This window comes from Haliotis cracherodii, unplaced genomic scaffold (assembly GCF_022045235.1).
Source record: "Haliotis cracherodii isolate W230 unplaced genomic scaffold, xgHalCrac1.p SCAF_4, whole genome shotgun sequence".
In the NCBI taxonomy this organism is placed as follows: Eukaryota; Metazoa; Mollusca; class Gastropoda; order Lepetellida; family Haliotidae; genus Haliotis; species Haliotis cracherodii.
Window position 1 is genome coordinate 48,521,699 of NW_027266297.1, and position 22,437 is coordinate 48,544,135.

The 22,437-nt window shown below is 39.0% G+C and overlaps 1 protein-coding gene across 2 annotated transcripts in view; it reads left to right on the forward strand.

Annotated features, from left to right (window-relative positions):
• Positions 1-22,437, forward strand: part of LOC139478586 (IQ motif and ankyrin repeat domain-containing protein 1-like) — a 325,873-nt gene that overhangs the window by 183,490 nt on the left and 119,946 nt on the right. The window contains exon 5 of one of the 2 annotated variants that reach the window (XM_071261129.1): positions 16,994-17,118. The exons of the other annotated variant lie outside the window; for it this stretch is intronic. Within the exon in view, the coding sequence (XP_071117230.1) occupies positions 16,994-17,118 (125 nt within the window). The remainder of the gene's footprint in view (positions 1-16,993; positions 17,119-22,437) is intronic. 2 annotated transcript variants of the gene reach the window in all.

The window sequence follows — 22,437 nt, forward strand, 5'->3', positions numbered from 1 at the left end:
ACTCTGATTTACGACGTTGGTACAAGCAAACCATTTGAGGATTCGAACATGGTCGAAGTTGGAAATGGGTTAAGAAGATCCTGGAACTATCAATTTCATAGCGGCTGTGTTTCACAAGCGCTGCATACATTAGACGGCGTTGGCACAAGCAAACCAAGTAAGGATTCGAACACATGGTTTGAGGTCGGAAATGAGATGAGAAATCACTGGGACACATGTGGTGATGTTTCGCAAGCGATTCTTGCATTTGACGGCGTTGGTACAAGCAAACCATTTGAGGATTTGAACATGGTCGAAGTTGGAAATTGGTTAAAACACCATGGGACACCCAGGCACATGTCAATTTCATTGTGGTGATGTCGCACAAGCAGTTCCTTACATTTGACCCTGTTGGTACATGCAAACCATTTGAGGATTCGAACATGGTCGAAGTCAAACGTGGGTTAAGAACTCACTGGGACACATGTGGTGATGTCTCGCAAGTGGTTCCTTGCATTTGACGGCGTTGGTACAAGCAAACCATATGGGGATACGAACATGGACGGCTTCTGAAATGGGTGTAGAACATCCCGGGACGTTCTGGGACATGTCAGTGTCGTAGAGGCGATGTCTCGCAAGCATTTCCTTACTTTTGACAGTGTTGGTACAAGCAAACCATATGCGGATTCGAACATGGACAGCGCGTGAAATGGGTGTAGAACATCCCGGGACGTTCTGGGACACGTCAGTGTCATAGGGGTGATGTCTCGAAGGCGTGTCCTTACTTTTGACGGCATTGGTACAAGCAAACCATATGCAGATTCGAACATGGACGGCGTCTGAAATGGGTGTAGAACATCCCGGGACGTTCTGGGACACGTCAGTGTCGTAGAGGCGATGTCTCGCAAGCGTTTCCTTTCTTTTGACGGCGTTGGTTCAAGCAAACCATATGCGGATTCGAACATGGAAGGCGTGTGAAATGGGTTCAGAACATCCCGGGACGTTCTGGGACACGTCAGTGTCGTAGGGGTGATGTCTCGCAAGCGTTTCCTTACTTTTGACGGCATTGGTTCAAGCAAACCATATGTGGATTCGAACATGGACGGAGTGTGAAATGGGTGTAGAACATTCCGGGTCATTCTTGGACACGTCAATGTCGTAGGGACAATGTCTCCTAAGCGTTTCCTTACTTTTGACTGCGTCGGTACAGCCAAATCATTTGGGGATTCGAACATGGACGAGGTTGGAAACAGGTTCAGCACTTTGACTAAGTAATGCAACAATAACCCGGAGTCCTGGCGAATTCAGAACACAAATCCGTTTGACTGTACACTGGACAAAATATCATCCATTCCAGAAATCCCAAACTTGGAAATACCACCATTCCAATTGGAAATATGACCATTCCAATATTTGGAAAGGTCATATTTCCAAGCTTGGATTTGTTTGGATTTGTTTGGAAATGTTTGGGAATGTTTGGATACAACATGTCATAATCATAACTGTTAAAAGTTGTACAACTTTTGACTAATGACATGAAAGTAAATAATTAAGAGTATTTTGGCACTATGTACCACGAAAAGACCAAATCATGAGCAAATTTAACTAAAAGAAATTCTGTCATTTAAAGTGGCTACTCTTTATATCTAATTTCTTATCTTCCTTGTCTATAATCATATGACATTGACTTTGAACTTTGAACAATTAAACAAATATTTTGTTTTCCCATACCGACTTACGGTTGTCGTAGAACAAAGACCGTTTCGAGAATATAGAGGGCCTCATTATTATAATTTGAACTAATATACATATGTACATAATAGTACTAGGTATAAATGAATTTTGATAAGTGTTCGAATTCGAATTCGAATTATCTCGGAATTATGCACAACACGTTGGGCTGAAAATTTTATAATTGTTCTGGAACTATCTGACGGTAATTCAAAACAGGGAACACTAATTCGTCAAATGAATCATTGAGCCAGGAATGCAACGATTTAAATGCTGACAAAATGAATAAACATATCTGGAACAGAGTAGACTGTTCATGTGGACAATTATATGCTACGTCTATTGCCAATGAAGTTTATCACCCCATGTTATAGCATTTGTTTCATATAAAAGATAGAAACCAAATAAATGGGACAATTAGTTGTTATGAATTAGCTTTACCTCTGTGACATATCACACAACTAAATGTGAATATGTTTATCAAATAATCAATTACAGTAATTAACCTAGTGTCCTTATTTATACACAATTTAATTACGTATTGGGGTACAATATATAATACACATATACATGGAATGATTTCTTATTTTGTCAATTTAATCATAACCCAAATCATACAAATCAAAGTGTGAAAGTAGTGACTAACTTTATGATCAAGGGTATAAATACTCAATTGTATCTATTAATCCTAATAGTATAACAATAAACCCTGTGTATATACTGAGCATATTTAGATACATCCGGATCTACGACCGCAGCCATATAATCTTTGTTTTTGTCTGAAATATCAACGTTTGGAGTCGTTTATATATTCAGAAATCCATATTATGGTTAATATTTATAATATAATATGGACAATGGTAAAATTCATTATCACAGTTTAAGTGCTATTCACAAATGTATGTAAATCTACTTCGTGATGAATGAAGCATGGCAATAAATGTATGCATCTGATTCTGTATTCTTTGACGAGAATGAGTTTCGTTAATGATGATCACTCTCACAGATTTTTTGATAAGAGGATAGGACTTTAACTGGAGAATAGTTATGAAAAATATATATATAAGTATAGGCGGTCTGTGCACATGTGGTGAAACTGATACCTCATTGATTTGCTAATCGGGACTTGGAAATCATAGTCTGTCATTAAATTGATTTTAAAATATATGGTTTTGACTGTAGTACGTCCTGACATCATAATATTATGTTGTAAACAACTTATCTTATCTTATGTTAAGTAAAACAATTATTGATAACTTCCTGAATTCCAGTTGTTCAATGAACAGAACTATTCACAGCTCTGGCGTGAGACAACAATAAATTAGATGTTACCAAAGATTGTCCATTTTATGATCTTAGGTACATGTCGGCGACTCGGCGCACTTACATGTGAGCCGTCTAGACGACTGTCTGTTTTGTAATTAAATGGCAGCTGCCATCCAGCCGAATACTTAATCTTGAGACCTATTAGTTGTCTCATAATTAACTAAAACATAAGCCCAAGAAACCAAACTCTAGCTCGCAAACACCCTGTACTCACCCCAATATCCCAAAGAATAACTAACTACCTCAATGAACACCAAACTCAAAATCTTAAACAAAACTGCAAAAAATCAAATATCTTCACCCCTAAACTCAAAATACACAAAATAGACACAACGCTAGCTATCCAAATAAATAAACAAACCGACCCAAACATAGCTAAAACCACCACACTTGCATACATACACGAAAATTGGCCAAATGGGTGTCACATATACACTGACAGATCTTCAGACCCGATCTCCAACCACACAGGCTTCGGAGTCCATGCCACACAAACAGTTATATCCGCACAATCTTACCGACTCCCTATAACAACCAATCTGTATTCATGGCGGAACTTATGGGCATGGCCTCAGCCCTGCATACCCGGTAACCAACAATCTAAAAACAACAATAAAATCCTAATTATCACCGACTCCCTTAGTGGACTACAAGCCCTCCAAAACAAAAATACCAAAAACCGACCTAAATTAATAAACCAAATACTTAAAAGCTCCAACGAACTAACAAAAGCAGGCAAACAAATAACCTTCTTGTGGATCCCCGCCCACGTAGGAATTTACGGCAAAGAAAGCGACGATAAAGCAGCTAAATTATTTCTTAAAATACCAGAAATAAGCCTAAACCTACCCATCTCAAAATCAGAAATTAAAAGGGTAAACAGACAAAAAATAACCAAAAAATGGCATAATCAATATCAAAACTCAAATAGCCAAATCAAAAAAGTGCTCAGAAAACCACAAGCCAAACCTAAAATCCTACACCCCTCTAAAAAAATTGACAGATTAATTACAAAACTCAAAACAGGACACACGAACCTAAATAACCACCTAAAAAAACTTAAAAGACACACCACAGGCAACTGCCCCCACTGCAAACAACCCGAAACCACAGAACACGCACTCATCCACTGCACCCACTACCAAACATACAGAACCACACTACAAACCACCCTCAATCTAAATAAGCTTCCTACTCTAGATGAAATACTAAACCCTCAAAATAAACTAGAAAACTTCAAGGCCCTAGGCGTATTCCTAATCAAAACAGACCTAATTAAGCGCATCTAAAAACTAATTAATCTACCAATCCAAAATCCAATAAACATACAAACACCCACATCACCCTTAGTTCCCTCCTCCACCCACCTCGGCATTTATTCCAATTTAAAAATCTCAAAAATTCAATATAAGCAACCCCTAAAAGCCATCTCTTGGGTTGCACACACCACTTTCATGGATCACCCTTTTCGGAATACACTAAATGGTCGGCCAGACCCATGTGCGAAATACACTGCAGTCGGAAAGCGCACGTTAAATCTTCTATATCAGTCAGTAGTTGTCTCAGCACTACACAATCAGCAATCTAAAAAACAACAAAAAATCCTCATCCTAACCGACTCCCTCAGTGGACTGCCACCCTGCCACCCTGCCACCCTGCCACAAACTGCTGTACAGCAGACCTCTGAATAGCAGACCTTTGAACATGTGTAACTCGGAAACTACTGGTCCGATTTCGACCAAATTTAGTGTATGTATGAAGAGTGGGATCGTCTAGGTTATTATTGTAATCATATTGTCCTATTGTAATTGTTGATTTATTATTATTTGGGCTCTATGCCCTGGGACACCCCTGTACATGTCAATTACGTCGCGGCGTCTTTATTTGTCAGCATTGGTACAAAGAATCCATTTGAGGATTCGAAAATGAACAAGGACTGGAATGGGTTCAGAAGACCCAAGAATGCTCTGGCTCCCGCCAATTTTGTCAAAACGGACTAATGACATATCAAGTAATAAATTACACTTTTGCATACTCATGTGCACTGCATTTATAAAGTGGATTCAAGTTGGCTGGAACTAAATGATTTGCTGGCATGAGATGTATTTTGCCCCATTGCTCTGAAACCGCTACTCCGATTACTATCACACTCTATATGTACCTGCTGCTTTAGGTGCTTGACATCTTTTGTTCTTTAATTTTGGCAGCCATTTTGGATTCAGGGTTTTCACAGTGTGTTTTGGGTACACATGTCTTCAAAAGCATACGACTCTGAATCCACTACATGAAATGCCACCAAACTTTCTGAGATTTGTCTCCGTACATAACACATCAAACATTGATATATTTGATAGGATAGTTATTAGTTGCGGCCATATTTGATTTTGATTTTGATACACCCCGGCATACCATCAACTCATCAAAGGCCCCAATCAGCCATAATCCCATTGTTTATATTACTGGCTTCATCCTTTGTTTCTGTCACTGACTTCACCGACGATTGTCATCACTGGTACCCTTTTGTATACATAACAGGCTTCTCTACTCCAGTATAACAATATCTACTCTACTGTATAAACATTGCCTCCTGCTTGTATATATACTTGTCAACCAAAATATGTATATATCACTTGCTTGATAACCATGTTAGAAAGAAGTTGTTCATCCATAAATTCTTATCCTTACTTAGTACACCAACTTCTAAATGCCTATCAAAGAAGAAGTCAGTGAAATATCAAATAATTAATTACATTATACAATACTCATGTGCACTGTATTATAAAGTGGATTCAAGTAGGTTGAATGACTCAGTTCTTCTAGAAATCATAGAGCCCGACATCGCTGCCCGCAGCTATATTTAGGGCTCCAAGCCGAAAGGCTGGAAGCCCTATTGTAATCGTTCTATTTATTATTTATTATTATTAGGGCTCCAAGCCGAAAGGCTGAAAGGCTGTTAGATTTATTATTATTATTTATTATTATTATTATTATTATTATTATTATTATTATTCCGCCGATTTTTGTACCAGCGCTAGCAAAATAACCATTGGCCCGATTTTGTTCAAATTTTGTGTGCGTATGGAGAGTATGCGTTGAGTACTAGATTCCGCCAAAAAACAAAGGCCGTAGGCCCAAAGGCCAAGGGCAGATAACTGAAAAACAAGTAGTTTTTGACAATATATTTTGCCCTGCTGCTTCACAACCGTTTGTCCGTTTACTTTCAAACCTTGCATGTATCTGCTGCTTCAGTTCCTTGACATTTTTTGTTCTTTGACTTTGGTCATTGGTCGCGTGGTTTGGCAGCCATATTGGATTCAAGGTTTTCACAAGGTTTTTGGGGTACCTGTCTTCAAATCATATCTCCTCTGACTCCACTGCATGAAATGCATCCAAACTTTCTGAGAATTGTCTGCATACACAACAGAACAAATTGTCTTAAGCGATTTTGGATATCTTTTATAATTGTGGCCCTATTGGATTCAAGGTTTTCACAGGGTTTTTTGGGTACCTGTCTTCAAATCCCTACTCCTCTGAAACCCCTGCATGAAATGCATTCAAACTTTCTGAGAATTGTCTCTATACACAACACTACAAATTGTCTTAAGCGATTTTGGATATCTTTTTTAACTGCGCCTATATTGGATTTTGATTTTGATGATTTTTTTCACCGAAATACTGAATAAATGGCTCAGAAAACTAGGATTAACTTCCTTTCACTGTCAAGTGTCTTCTGCATTATGTATACTACCCTTGAAGATGAGGGTTAGAATTGGTCTTCAGCAACCCATGCTTGTCTTAAGAGGCGATTATCGGGATTCGAACATTGTCAAGGTGGTAAATGGGTTTAGAACACTCTGGTTAGCTCTGGCACACGCCAATTTCGTAGCGGTGATGTCCTGTAAACGGTGACTATCTTTTGACGGAGTTGGCACAAGCAAACCCTTTGAGGATTCGAACACGCACGGCGTCTGAAATGGGTGTGAAACATTCCGGGCCTTTCTGAGACATGTCAGTATCGTAGCGGCGATGTCTCGCAAGCATTTCCTTACTTTTGACGGCGTCGGTACAACCAAATCATCTGGGGATTCGAACATGGACGAGGTCGGAAACAGGCTCGGCACTTTATCGAAGCAATGCAACAGAAACTGACAAACTCAGAATGCTTATCCGTTTGACTGAAGCTCAAAGGACAAAAAAGTGACAGCCTGTTAAGAGTCACCAAGCCGAAAGGCTGAATAGCCCTAGTGTTATCGTTCGATTTAATATTATTATTATTCCGCCGATTTTTGTACCAGAGCTAGCAGAATAACCACTTACTCGATTGTGTTCAAATTTTGTATGTGTATGAAGACCGTTGAATACTACATTCCGCCAAAATCCCAAGGCTGTAGCCCCAATGACCAAGGGCAAATAACCAAAAAACAAGTATTTTTTGAAGATGTATTTTGCACTATTCTCCGCAACCGCTTGTCTGATTAATTTCAAACCTTGCATGTTTCTGCTGCTTCAGTTCCTTGACATTTTTTGTTCTTTGACTTTGGTCATTGGTCACGTGGTTTGGCAGCCATATTGAATTCAAGGTTTTCAAGGTGTTTTGGGGGGTACCAGTCTTCAAATCCTATCTCCGCTGAACCCACTGCATGAAATGATTTCAAACTTTCTGAGAATTGTCTCCATACATAATACATCAAACTCTGTTAGCCATTTTTTGGATATCTTTCTTAGTGACGACCCTATTGTATTTTGATTTTCATAATATTTTTCAACGAAATTTTACTTTAAAGATCATATCTTGTAAGGTTCTCCAGAGAAACTATTGAAAGTTTACATGAAGTTAGTCGGACATATGTACCTCATCTTTTGTTCTTGGGTGCATTCTAAAAGTAACACCGCTTGGTGGTAATATTTGATTAATATTTGGGACACCCCTGGAAGACACCAATTCGTAGCGGTGATGTCAGGTGACTATTTTTGAACAGAGTTGGTACAAGCAAACCCTTTGAGGATTCGAACATGTTTAAGGTCGGAAATGGGTTTAGAACAGACTTGGACACCTCTGCACATGACAATTTTGTTGCGGCGATACCCTGCAAGTCGTGCCTACATTTGACAGATTTGGTACAAGGGAAGCCTTTAAGGATTTGAACATGGTCTTTTGTGCGCAGTGTTACTTGGAGCCTGCCATTGCTGCTAGCAGCTTTAATTATCAACTATAATCGCCGCGCCTATCAGACCTGGTATGGAAGTAGCGGCCGGAGTCTCAGGACTGGCAGGAATAGCGATCAAATTTATTTCTCGTAAGTTGCAAAAGAAAGCATTAAAACATGAAAATATTCAGATACTCGCCGAAGCAAAGTTGAACAGCATTGAGGATCATATTTCAACAGCAATGGCTGATTGTAAGATATCAGAGGAGGAATTTTGTTTAGTTTTGTCAGAACTAACCAAATACAACGCAATGAAGTGGGAGATTCGATCAAATTCTCGTAAGACCAGTGGTATTAACGAAGATGAGAAAAAAAAGTTCATAAAACAGGGGAGACAACAAGTGCGTCAATTATTCAGTACCCAAACCAAGGAACTGGTTGGAGATTAAAAATAGATTGTTTACTATCATTCGATCACATTTAAAGGAATGCTTACATTAGAAAAATGTTGAATATCACTTTGTTCAAAATAATGGTATATGTATGAAAAATAATAGAAAATATTTTCCTTACAATTTAGTATAGTCTCACGACGATCGTTGAATCGCATCATCATTTTGACATAAAACATTCCCTCTGTAGTGGTGGTTAAGGTATATAAATCTTTCTCTAATGGGGTTGTGGTAAAACTGTCATTGTCTATAAGAAATTATATCATAGAAGCATTGATTGGCTCCAGGTGGTGGTGAGCTAGAGTCAATTTAGCTTAATTTCATGACGATCATTGAATCACATCATCATTTTGACATAAAAAATTCCCTCTGTAGTAGCAGTATAGGATATAAATCTGGCTCTGGTGGAAGTGGTCCAGAACTGTCATTGTCTATACTACTAGACATGACACTTGCGTGGGATCTATTGCCCCGCTGATCAACGCCTTCAATCCATTAATCAAGACCTATCTCAACTCAAACACTCTGTGTCTAACACACAATCAACACCCTCTGTAAGCACAAGACCGACATACATTACAGTAGTAAAGTTTAATCAGTAACATCAGACTTTAGAAAGGAGTGAATCAGAAAGAACTTCTCCCACTATGTATATAAATACAAATATCATGGGTCACATGTGTCACACAGACATCACGAGAATAGACATGACAGACATGTGAAGAGAAACAAACATGCAGACAATCTAGCACCATAGGAAAAATGTGCATCACATACTGTTACACATTCCACCCAGTTTAACAGTTCGTCAGTAATTGTAGCGTGCCATCGTATGATGTTTTATCTAAATCCAACAATTACAACATCAGAGATATCATCCAGAAACTATACCAGCTCATGCCTGCATAAAAACCTATAAAGGATCAAACCATCTCCAAACCCAAGATGGAATGAGCAGGATATGAAGAACCTAAGGAGAAACCAGATGAGTTTCATATGTTCCCATCATATATCGATGATGTCATCAGCAAGATTAACCCTTCGCTAAATGTATCTAAACCTCGCCCAGTCAGACTTGACATACCACAAATCAGTAGGAAATCCTATAGGACACATGACTCTCCATTTCCTCATTGGCCCACTATTGACAATGAATATCAAGAGTAAGTCAAAAGACCTACTTCCAAAATGTCTGTTGAGACAGTAAGATAGGTTAACAAGAAGGCTCTCAACATATATGCCTACATTAACTGGTTAGCTGCTGGTATTAGATATGTCATCCCTCCAGTCCCAGATCAAGCAGAACTTCCTTAGAATTCTAATGTTGACTTGAGTGTAGAATGAATCGGCTTCATTCACAGTTCCCAGACCACATTTTTTAAGATGCAGGAAGAATTTCAGTCTGCTTAGATTTGGATGTTCGCGCAGATGTTTTTGATGCAGCATGAACACCTCATTCCCTAAAATTCGCCAATCAATACCGGAGCCACTTAGCAGGAGCCTGCTAACACAGACCATCACTGCTCCTTCTATGTTTAACGGAAGATTAAACTCTGTCATAGATGAAATCGCTTGTTCAACAACACAGAAATTCCAGAATTCCACCATCAGCCTGGCAAGTAAAATCCAGAAAAGACCTGCCGAATACCAAGCAAAACATTCGACTGCTGAGAAACATGACTTTTTGGGACAGGATTCTTTTCGTCACCAATCATGGAAAGAAAGGTCTTTTCACTCCAGTTTCTACAGGAATGAATAAACATCCCAACAGCGTGGCCGAGGCAGAGGTAGAGGCAGAGGGACTTTCAGAGGGGGACCCCACCATAAGTGACTACACACAAAGACACCCCGAAAATCCTCCAATCCTGTCCACCTAGCAATGAATATGGACAACGAATTAAGATTACCGAGATTCAAAATTATGCCCTCCCAGAGCCCAGTTGGGGGTGGTCTCAAACAATTCGCCAAAAATTGGAGGCAGATCACAGACAACTCCAGGCTCCTCAAGGCTGTAATGAAAGGTTACAAGCTTCTCTTCGTAAAAAGACCCAAACTAGTCATCCACCCCGAAGGTCCATGTTTCCATCTGAGAGGGAAAAAGCCAGAAGCCGCCAACCTAGTTGTCCACAGTTTCTGAAGAAGAGAGGCATCAACGTATTAGAAGAATTAGATATCCCTCTAGGCTAATACTCACCAGTTTTTCTAGTCCCAAATAAAAATACGTCGGAGAAAACAACAAGAAATATTTAGTTCAGCCTCCAAAATTTCAGAAGGAATCCATCAGGATGGTGAAAAACTCACTCAGACAAGAAGATTGGATGGTGAGTATAGACCATCAAGATGCATATCTTCACGTTCCCATCCGTCCGAGTCATCAACATTATCTAAAATTTGCAATCCACAGCCAAAGATACCATTTCAACGTACTACCGTTCGGAATCTCCATTGCTCCATGGTTGTTCACCAGAATCTTAAACCCTGTCATCAGATTGGCTCATCAGAATCTAGTAAAATTACACAGGTACATCTATGACTTCCTATTGGCCAATCAGAGCAAGTTACAGATCAGACAAAACGTCATATTTTTCATCCAACTATTAACTCACATGGGTTTTCTGGTCCATCCCAAGAAGTCAGAATTGGTACCCACCAATTGCGCATGTGCAGTTGTAGCAGTGATAGTGTGAAGATTCTATAACATCTTGACATCTGGACACAGGAAAGAAGTGATGCTTTGCCGAATTGCACATGCGCAGTTGCGCTGAGTGTCAGGGATAGGATTACCCTCACAATTATTAGATATGTTGGCAGTGAAGAGGATGTCTGTTGAAGTTTTAAATCAAAATTAATAGTGTGATTGACAGCCAAACAAGCATTTATGGCAATGATGTAATAGAGGTAGTATTCTTAGAATTATACACAATGATAATTATTGTTATTGTCTCACAAGTATAACTCTTAACCCAAGGCTCTCCATTTCAGGTATAAATTCTTTAAAAAAAAAAAGTACAAGTAGAACTGTACGTAACATTAATAAAATGCAACCTTGTCTAAAAATCTATGGCTGTATCAAAAGATATGTTTTCATATTTTGTACTCTCACACATGCTTTGTTATTTTCATACGTTTGTATTTTTATTAACCTTCATGTAAACAAGATTAAGAAACTTATTCACTACACAATTAACAATATCATTTCTACATTTTTTGTTCAACTAACTACCTCTGTTATGTAGAGCTAAGAGCAGAATGTCGGTGGTGCGATCCTCGAAATGCTTCATACCAAAAGTGGTATTTGTTATTACCCTGTCTGACACTTGGAAAACAAGGCCTGGCCAATAGACCGATCCAGTCGCGACCGATAAGCCCCGCCCACAAGCTGCCGTCCTCGTTTTAGGTGTTAGGGGGGACAACCACTGGCTATTCCCTATGGCATCACAGCCGGCGAAACTTGAATGCGCGAGCGAGGAATTTGGCTCAGAATGCTTTGTTACCAGTCATGTGTCAAAAATATCTAAAGAGAGTTATACATGATCTGTTTTTGGTTCTATTTTAGTTGTCAAATTGCATATCGGGGGTGAGAATTAGTCATAAGTCCGATGTAATGGTGTATCGGTCGATGAGGAAGTCACCATGGCTGAAAGTTAGAAGCGTGCACTACTTCGAAGCACTCATGTCAGGCAGAGTATATTATATTGTCAATTTACAGCATGTCAATAATATATTATTCATCCAAGGGTGGAGTAACTAAATTTTGTTCTTACTTTCGACGTAATTTAAGTGTATGGACAGTACTGGAAACCGTATACACAAGCATGAGTTACATATCATGTGGATATCTATAAATAGATTGTCAACAGTTATATTGCCCACGTATTTTTGTCTGGTGCTCTAAGTAAAACCAGTATAACCTGAAAGGCATAGAGTTAGTGGGTCTTTTTAATGAATAAACATAAAAGAATAGTTGATAAAATCAAAGCAGTACATTATTTCCCCTCCCTGCTATATTGGTTTTTATTATATAATAAATGAATCATAACATATAGATCTATTTTATTTGGGCATCTGGAACATGGGGTTGGGCAAGTCACCAGGGATAAATCTAGACCTGCTCAGAGGCTGATATTCAGCCCCAAATCTGCATCAGATGTCGGTAAATTGTCCCTCTTCCAAAGTTTTAACATATCTATGCCATCATAAAATAATGCACAATGTAAGGAAATTATATTATTAGTTTTTCCTCCTATTTGTTTGCCAAGGGCACTTAGTTTGAAATTCTAAATTTAGATATAAATCCCTGGTCACACTTCCAGAATATTGGACTTAATAAAAAATGCCAGTAATTTAGGTACATGGATGTGAGAACAGTTGAAAACATTTGAGAGGTTCCAAGATGAAATGAGCACCTGTTACTGCCATGGTTATGGCAAATCAATGGGATCCATGTTCCAGAAAAGGGAAACCTGCGATGGTAAAAGTATTTGAAGACGGGGTCTGCAGTACTTCCCAAGAATTAACTTGCATTGATAAAATTTACAACACAAATTATAATACACATATGATCTGTTATTCAAAAGACTTGTCATGAATCCAAGAATTATTACTGTTACAACTAAACATGTAAATTAAGTACAACAAATATCTCATTAGGAAGAAAATTTATGGATGTCAACTTCTTAATTATGAGGAACACCACCATCTTTAAATTCTCTTCCTTATGTGTATCACTTCTAAATGCCATCCAAAGATTAAAATATGTCATAAGTTCAAAGTTTTAATCAACAAAATGACCAGTTGACATCATGACTGTTATATATTACTTAATAAGAAGAAATAATTCTTTTATTGCTCCAGAAACCACATGCCTATAGGACATAACACTAAATAATATATATTTCATTTTTAAAATCACATGTGAAGTAACAAGTATTACTTATGCATGAAACAACATACATTTAAATGCAAATATCAGGTAGCTGGACACCTGGAGTTCATTAGATATTTTAACATATATCCAAAGTCTGCCTCGCAAATACTGGTGTGAACATGACCTTTCCTTCAATATTGAAAATACACACAAACAGGGATTCAGACCAGTTTCTTTTGTAGGATACTCACTGATGTCATCCATAATGTCCTAAAGTTGTTCTAAAATTTGGTAAAGTCATATCAAAAGATAAAAAACCCACTTGAAATTGTCCTGAAGCCAGCAAAATCACTGTAAAGTAAATATAAAGCCAATTCTCAACATAATCATAACCAAAACTTAATTATCAAATATTGACAATCTCCTCAAATCAAGGTAAAGAATTACAATTTGGGTTAAATACATTTCAATATTCACAGTTATATATCAGAATTGATCAGGCACTCTGGATAATGCCTGATCAAGGAGTGACAAAGAGATACTGCCTTTGTTTTTACAAATTCTTTGTATCTTGAAATAAATATCATACATTATTATACAGGTAATCACTTTTCACACTATCTTTTTTAATAATATATTATTTAAAAAGATTTTAATAATATTATGTCTTATAGAAAGAGCCAACAAGCTAAGTTTTTTTATCAGGTGGATGTTGTACCATCAAACATTTAGTGTTCGTTAGTGCAATTAAATCATATTAATCTTACTTTTATATGGCATCAATTATATAACTAGTTGGAATAATTATCATTAACTTGATTAGATTATAATTTAGATCATTACTTGACTATGTTACTCTGAGTACATTAAAAAAAATTGCTATTATTTCAAAATTAATTAAAATGACTTGACACTTATAATCGTTTTTAACAGTTATATTGTTTCACTAAAATGTATATCAGTAAGTTTCCAGTACCAGTGAATAACTTATGTTGCAAACAATTCTAAACCAATAATTTTCTTATATCAACTAAGATTTTTTTATATTTCAATCTATCAAAATATTTCAATAATTCACTTCCTTCTCACGAAATGTTCCTCTTCTTTCTAACCCTGAGGAATGATTCCATTTCACAATAATAGGATCAGGTAATTCATTACTGCATGGGTCCTGTCTCTTCATAGAAATGCTGAAATAGTCAAAGCATGATTTAATGGGAACTTATATGAATTAAATTGAAAGATTTTGTGGAACGAAAACCATTGACAATGATTATATTTCTGTCTCAAGATTTATTACTGCTAGAGTAATTTGCAATATTATGCTTGGGTAATTTAATTGCAATATTAATAGATAGGCTTATTGTGATTTTGAAACTAAATCATATCTAAAAATCTGTAACAAAATGTATCATATCCGAGAGAGATGAATACAATTTCAACTAGATTCTACTTCAGTGCAAATAATAGTAGATTTCGTTCTGCACTAACCGAAATCAGATCACTGTCATATATGTTTACAGTGTGTTACGGCCGTCTTGCGTGTCACATTTCAGCAATATGACCTGCTAACTCAATGCCCGATGTTGCCAAAATACATAATTCAAAAACGATTTTGTAGTTACAAGCATTATGCTTGTTTATAACATGCATAAAATCATAACTTGCTACGTGTTGTCATTTACCCGTATTGAGTATGCATATGTGCAAAAGTGTGAAAATTCGTGCAAATTCTCACCTTCGAGCAGACGTGGGTCCCTTGGAAGATGGTGGCGACATTTCACTGATGGTGAGGCCTACCGCACATCTTGATCAGCCTCAAACATTTTTTTCCCGACCCTGTGGGTTTGGGTAAAGGTATACATCTAATCCCAGCGATACGTAATGGCTATCGCGAGTGAATATAGCACAAACTGTAGCCACGTCGCTTCTCGGGTGTCGTTTGACCCCGGAAATAAGTCTGACAAATCCGCAAAGCGTGCCCGGCCTTCTGATTGGCTCAAACTGACACATGCGCCAATTTTGATTGACAGACTGGATCGGTCTATTTGGAGTAAGTATAATGTGTTAAACTGAAGCATGGTTTATCTGTAGACTAGCACTGTAAGACAGGCCTTAGTCCAGGCCAGTACAAGTGACCACACATGTGCATGCAGAAGTTAAATAATCTTGACTGCAAAGTTAAGCCCCATTTCACCTTACCCAACTGATTGTTCACTCATATTTACCAAAGTCGTGACATTTACACCGGGTTAGTAATTCAGTATTTGGTATTATAGAGGATATTCATAATACCATAGTAAGATTCATATAGAATACTAAATGAGCTCCCGTGTAATACCAATTTTATGAAACGAATGAAAAGTTCTGGTATCTGACTCGCTTTTGCTCGTCAGATACCACAACTATTCACGAGTTTCATAAAATTGCTCGAGTTTAGTATTTTATTTATTACTTGTCATTTATAATGTTTTTAGAATTATACTGTTGAGTGTAAATAGGCTGACACCTACACGATCCATGGCAAAATCCAATTGAGTTTAACAGAATAATACCTCAAACACGTCAAAAGTTGAAACGTATGAATTTAATATCATGCAATGGTCCACCTTTAGAATTCAGGCGTTCGTCCCACAAAATTATCGTAGTGCTAAGGCTATCACAACTCACATAATTTAACTTAGACTAACGACTGTCGTTGCGCTAGAGTACGATCGCCTTGTGGAACGGGGCCTTGCACCTCAAAGTTTACAATCACGTCACAATACCTGATAACGTAATTTGTTGAATTTTGTTGCAAGATCCATCGGCGAAACAATGCCATGTGACGTCAGCCTAGCAACAAGGTTGCTGGGGTCATCGAGTGTGCATAAGCTCCTCCCAGTGATCTATCGTGTCGTCACAATGTCGTTGAATATGCCAAGGGATGTTGAGAGCTTTCAATATGTGTTCGTGAAACGTGTTCCGAGAGTATATAAGCACGCGTTTTGGTATTACACAATGTGTAATAAAGCTGTATGTTTATTAAACGGATGATCTCTTCACGGGCAAGTAATAAATGTTTGGTATGGATCACTAACCTCATTTCTTTTCTGATTAGATCCAATAGCCACTGTATTCTCTTAACTCCAAACTTGGCTCCAATCTTATAGTGAGCATAATTAAATGGGTTCTTTTGCTGTCCTTTCGGTGGCAATTTATAAACATTGTGGGAGATCTGGTAGATAGTGTCACACTGATTTTACCTCCTTAAACACTTTCATTGTAACCAATGATAGGTGAAAGTCATTTGCAATGCATGCATATCTCATACATATCTCATATGATCCCGTCACTGCTGTTATGAAATACTTGCAGATTTAATTAATGTGAACTCGTTTATATCTTTATTTCAAGTTAATTAGAATTTCATTCATAATGCAGCAAATATATAATTCCATAAGTATTTTGTATAGTGATTTATGTTGCATAATGAAAGTATTTTTATCCAGATGGTGGATGTGCTGACACACTTTGTTTACTTCTTGAGCATGGAGCCAATCCCAACACACAGGGCCAGTTCTTGCGCACTCCACTCTACCGGGCAGCCTTCGCAGGTCATCTGGATGCATGTCAGGTGCTCACACTCACCACACTCCCAGATATCAGTGATATCCTGAATATATATATATATATATATATATATACAATATTCACAAAATTATATCCATAAAACATAAGAAGTTTCCAAATCTTGTTTAGCCAATCTTTCCACAAGAACAATGTGATGTTCAATGATTCTTGAAGATAAAATATTGTTTTGAAACATAAGAACAATGTAGGTGCATTATTATAACCTACACTTGTAATTGTGAATGGTAATTGTAAAGACTTACGGATAAAACATTAGAAACTATGCACATGTCACAAATTTGGAGGTTGGTCAAGTGTAAGTTAAGAGATAAACATATACTGTGTTTACAATGTAGAGCTGAGTTCCCTGTACATGATGTAGTTCAAGATGTAACCATGATAAACATTCACGTTTTGATGCTAGCAGAGATTGTGAGTGAAACTTCATGAGTTGATTGTTTTGAGTAGTTTGTCAATCTGAATTAAAGACAGACTGATAATAACCTTTTAACCAAGTATTGTGAAGTATGTGCTCAAACATTTTTTCACATTATGTTTCTGACATGAAATGTCAGGCATTGAAAGTGTGTAGCACAATCACTTTGTAATGCAACATCAAGTGGGCATCCCAAAAGAAAATTGAGTAAGCCAAGCTTGCAAGTTCTGTTATACTTACATTTAGTACTAGCAACTAAATGTTTTTATTGCAGGTATATCATCTTATGTTTACAATTTTACCTACTTCCATTGCATCATTGCACGAGCGAGTCCTCGGAAATTACGTAATCATCTCGTGCTGACGTCATCACTGCTTCTTCAATTACGTCACTGTCTCTACTCATCACTTTCGCACATCCATTCATCGCGTCGTACATCACATTATCGCTTTCTGCTTTCGCTGACATTTAGTCACACTGGCCGCATAACTGTTTCACTGGGAATTGTTAATAGATCTAATAGCTATGCCCGCGAAAAGAAGAGCTGCCATCAACCATCGTTTGGTCAGAGGGGCCAAACAAGCACGAATTGTCACCTCGACCCCAAGAGTGGTTAACAGGATCCCCATCATGCCAGGTGCTACAGTGGATGGTGAGTTACAATATTCCATTACAAATAATTGGCTTCCACCTCGCCCAAGCCCAAACAAACTGATCAAGCTTTGCATGATCATCAAAACGCGTCAGTAGTGCAGCAGCTGCAACAAATGTGGGCGCTTTGGGGGCAATCGGGGGCCAATAACTCAGGCCAACAACATAGCACTGACACTGCTGGTATTCCTGCGCATTCTCTCAATGCTTGCAGGACTGGTGGGGTTAACCCGTAACGTGTCAATGCCGAACACGTCAACAAATGAAAATCGTCTGTCGGGGTAATTCCTCATCTTCAACTCCAAGGTTATTGATGCGCATGTCAAACAACAAACCAAGGAAAAAGTATGGCGAAGTGGGATGGGACAAAATTGATGGTGAGCTATGTCTAAAATACATGATTCTGTAGTCAGGGCGTCAACAGGTAGGTGGTTTATTCTGTCAGCTGACTGCTTCAAGAGACCCTGCACTCAACTCAACATATGCTACGCATTCAACAAACATCATGAGTGTGAAAAGTACAGCTGTGCGTACTCCCACAGATGGAAGCAAGTGCGGCGAGACGTCTCACGGGCGTCAACCTGCTTTCGAGGACAGGGGTCCCACGACTCCCCCTCCATACAATAGCTTTAATGGCCTAAGGCAGTCAACCAGAGGAACTAGAGGTAAGGTCGTGGGCTCCTACTCTCGTCAAACTAGATAAGTTGACCCTATGGTTGCGTTGTTATGCTCAGTTAAAGGCAGACGACACCAAATATTTACTTGATGGTTTTACAACTGGTGTTTCAAGGTACATGCCATAGTTGTCTTGCAGGCAATTTACAATCCGCAACCCATAAAGACAGGATCGACATCATTATACAAAAGCTTAAAAAAACCCTGGATCTTAATGGCAGGAGCATTCATCGCTATCCCCTTTGTTAGGCTCACATTAATGCCAAGGTGAGTAAGTTGATGATTTCCGTCTAATTCATCATCTGTCTTATCTCAAAGCTATGTCAATAAACGACCACGTTTGAAGCTGTACAAATGGTGCAACACTTGGGAAAGGGAGCGATGCTTGCAAAGTTTGACATCAAGTCCGCATTCAGAATTATACCAGTACACCCGGATAATTTCGAACTGCTAGGTATCCAATTTGAAGGTAAATTTTACTTTGATTAATGCTTACCATTTGGCTGCTCAGTATCATGTGCTATCTTTGAGACTTTCAGCTCATTCTTACAATGGTGCATAAGTCAGCATCTCCCAGTAATACCGATCATGCATTACCTCAACGAATTTCTGACCGGGGAACAGCAGGGTACAACACAATGCCAATCCTATTTGCAGTCTTTACTGGAAATGCTAACTCAGCTAGGTATTCCCATCACCCAGGACAAAACAGTTGGCCCAGCATCTCAACTTACATTCCTGGGCCTTGAAATAGACACGCTAGCTATGCAGGTGAGAATACAAGAAGGTAAGATCAGTGAAATCACAGATCAAATTCGGCACATACTCGCCACATCAAACTCAAAGGCAATGAAGAAAGAGTTACAGTCTCTCATAGGTCAGCTCAATTTTGTGTGTAGGGCCATCCCAATGGGTAGAGCATTTTGCTGCAGTCTCCTCGACCTCCTCTGCCAAGGTAAGCAACCTTTCCATCATATTCGATTCACAGAATGGGTAAAACAGGATCCTCAAATGTGGCTTACATTTCCCATGAACTTTAATGGTGTATCAGTATTTCAGGACAAGCTGTGGGTTGACAACTCTCACCTTCAGCTTTACATAGATGCAGGAGGCATCATAGGTTTCGGGGCCTACCTTCAGGGCAGATGGTTCTGCGGTAGTTGGCCTGACCATTGGATTAAAGATGGGACAACACTTGACATGACCTTTCTGGAGCTGTTTCCCATCATCTTGGCCATTCAGCTATGGGGAACACAGCTGATGAACAAGAAAATACTGTTCTACTGTGACAACCAGGCAATCATCAATAAGCAATCAACCAAAGCCCCTCCGACGATGAATCTTCTCTGCCACCTTATCCTCCTTTGTCTTAACCATAACATTTTGTTGAAGTCTAAATACATTGCAACCAATTCCAGTGTTATAGCCTATGCACTCTCGAGGTTTCAGCTCAATCGTTTCCAGGCAGCAGGCACCAGAAGCTGAGCCTGCACCAAAGACAGTCCCAGACAACATATGGCAGATCTAAAATGAGAAGTAGGCAGGCTACTACAATAGTCCCTATCTGGAAATACCGGCATCAATGCGATGCAGATCTGTGCATCAGCTTCCGGAAACGTGGCCAGTCCGCCTGGATCAGGTCGTAAACTTTATTGCTCACTAATCATTCTCCCAAAACAGTGAAAACATCTATTGCGGGTATATCTGCCAACCATAAATTTAAGGGTTCGGCATTGTTCCAGTCTGGATGGTGGGCTCAAGCTTCATGGCAAGGGCGAGGCAACAGCTATCCCCACAGCGCCCGGTGCTAGTGCCCCTCAAAAAGATCTTGGCATGGTTGGCGAGGGGCGCTCTGCGAAGGAACGACCTGGACAGGGTAATAGATGCTCAGATGGAGGCAACGCGGCACAGCCCTTCAGCTGTGGTGATACACCTGTGCTCAAATGATCTGGGCTCCACTAAGGCAAGCCAGCTCCTCCTCGATATGGAGACGTCTATCATGCAGATCCAGGCACACCTACCAGATACCCATGTCTGTTTTTCAAGCATCCTCAAAGCAGGTCAAAGTTGAACTGGCCAATGGTCTCCGGGATGTTACTAACTTTTCATATAATCCCCGTCCCAAAATAGTGGCCACTGACCGATCCTGGTTCCAGTGGGAGGGAACCCACCTTAGATTAAAAGGTGTACAAGCATTCATCAACGATATTAATAATGCCTTGGTACCAATTTGCAAGTAAGTAAATAATAAAGGTATGATAAAGGTAAGTCATCTTTCTTAAGAGGCAATCATGGCGCACACGTATCATCATCCGCGGCCATGGGGTGTGGGGTTGCACTTTTGTGCTAAGTGGCGTGTTTCTTCTGGGCTACCTCCTATATCATCATAATTTGTCTTAATATATATACTAATTAGTGTTTCCGGTTACCTGCTTTCCAGCGGGAACCCAGACTTGGTTACCTTCTTACCAGTTAGAATCCAGTCTTTTCTGGGTTTTCGGTCAGGAATCTAGTAACAATAAAATTTGGTAATGCAATTTCCCACATAGCTGGGCCTGGCAGCTTTCGCTCCCATTTAGACTCGCAGCTGTGGTCGGGTAGCGATGTTTCCGCCATTTTGACCTCAGCATTAATTATCTATTACTGACTTGAAAAGTCCAGCTTGCCAAACTAGGCTGGAATTCCTGGGCTCGATCGTAGCGCCACCAGTGGGTATTACGAGTTATGTCCCTTCTATGACTATCCTATGGACCAATCAGATTCCACCTCTAGTATCACTTGCATTGGTGCCAAACAAAATGGCGGCACCCAGTCAAGACGATATGATTGATAATCAAGATCTGTATTGTGATAAAACGGGTCTTACATCACAAAGTGCATCAAATCACGTGAACACCTTGATTAAAAACATGAAAAGATTTGAAAAATATGTATTGACAACGAGTTGGCGGTGCACATGCTTTGCAAATCCTGCAATCGACCAAAATGTTTTCTAATCATGTAACCTTTAAAGCTTATAGCACAAAACTGTTACGGACTGTATGACTTATTCTAAATAATTTAAAAAGGATAGTCTGGAATGGAAGTCGCTAGTACTGGTACCGCAAAGCTTGAGAAAGCTGCTTTCATAGTGGCGAACGTTGACTTCCTGTAAGGCATTTCATTGGTTGGACAAAGTTTGCAAAAGGTTGTTCTGTTGTGACCTGTAATGTGATGTCCCAGGCGATAGCGAGAACTTGTATCTGATTTTAATCAGAATGAGGTAATCTAAGCATGTGATTAATCCTGTTTTCTTTTTTTAAAGCATTAATTGTTTATTGTTAAACACGTTTATCTCTACATCCGTTGTAATATGCAGTTACCAGCCGACTTGTCTCGGGCTGTGTACTCGCAGGTAGATGACCGCGGAGTACGCTGATCACTGTGTCGGATTTACAAGACTGATTAATGAGTGATTTCGGTAATTCATTGCAAATTTGGTGTGTCGGAGTCGGAGTGCGAGACTGTCAGATTAACCGGTCAAAAAAGCACTGATTTAATTGGTTCCCATCATTAGTGTT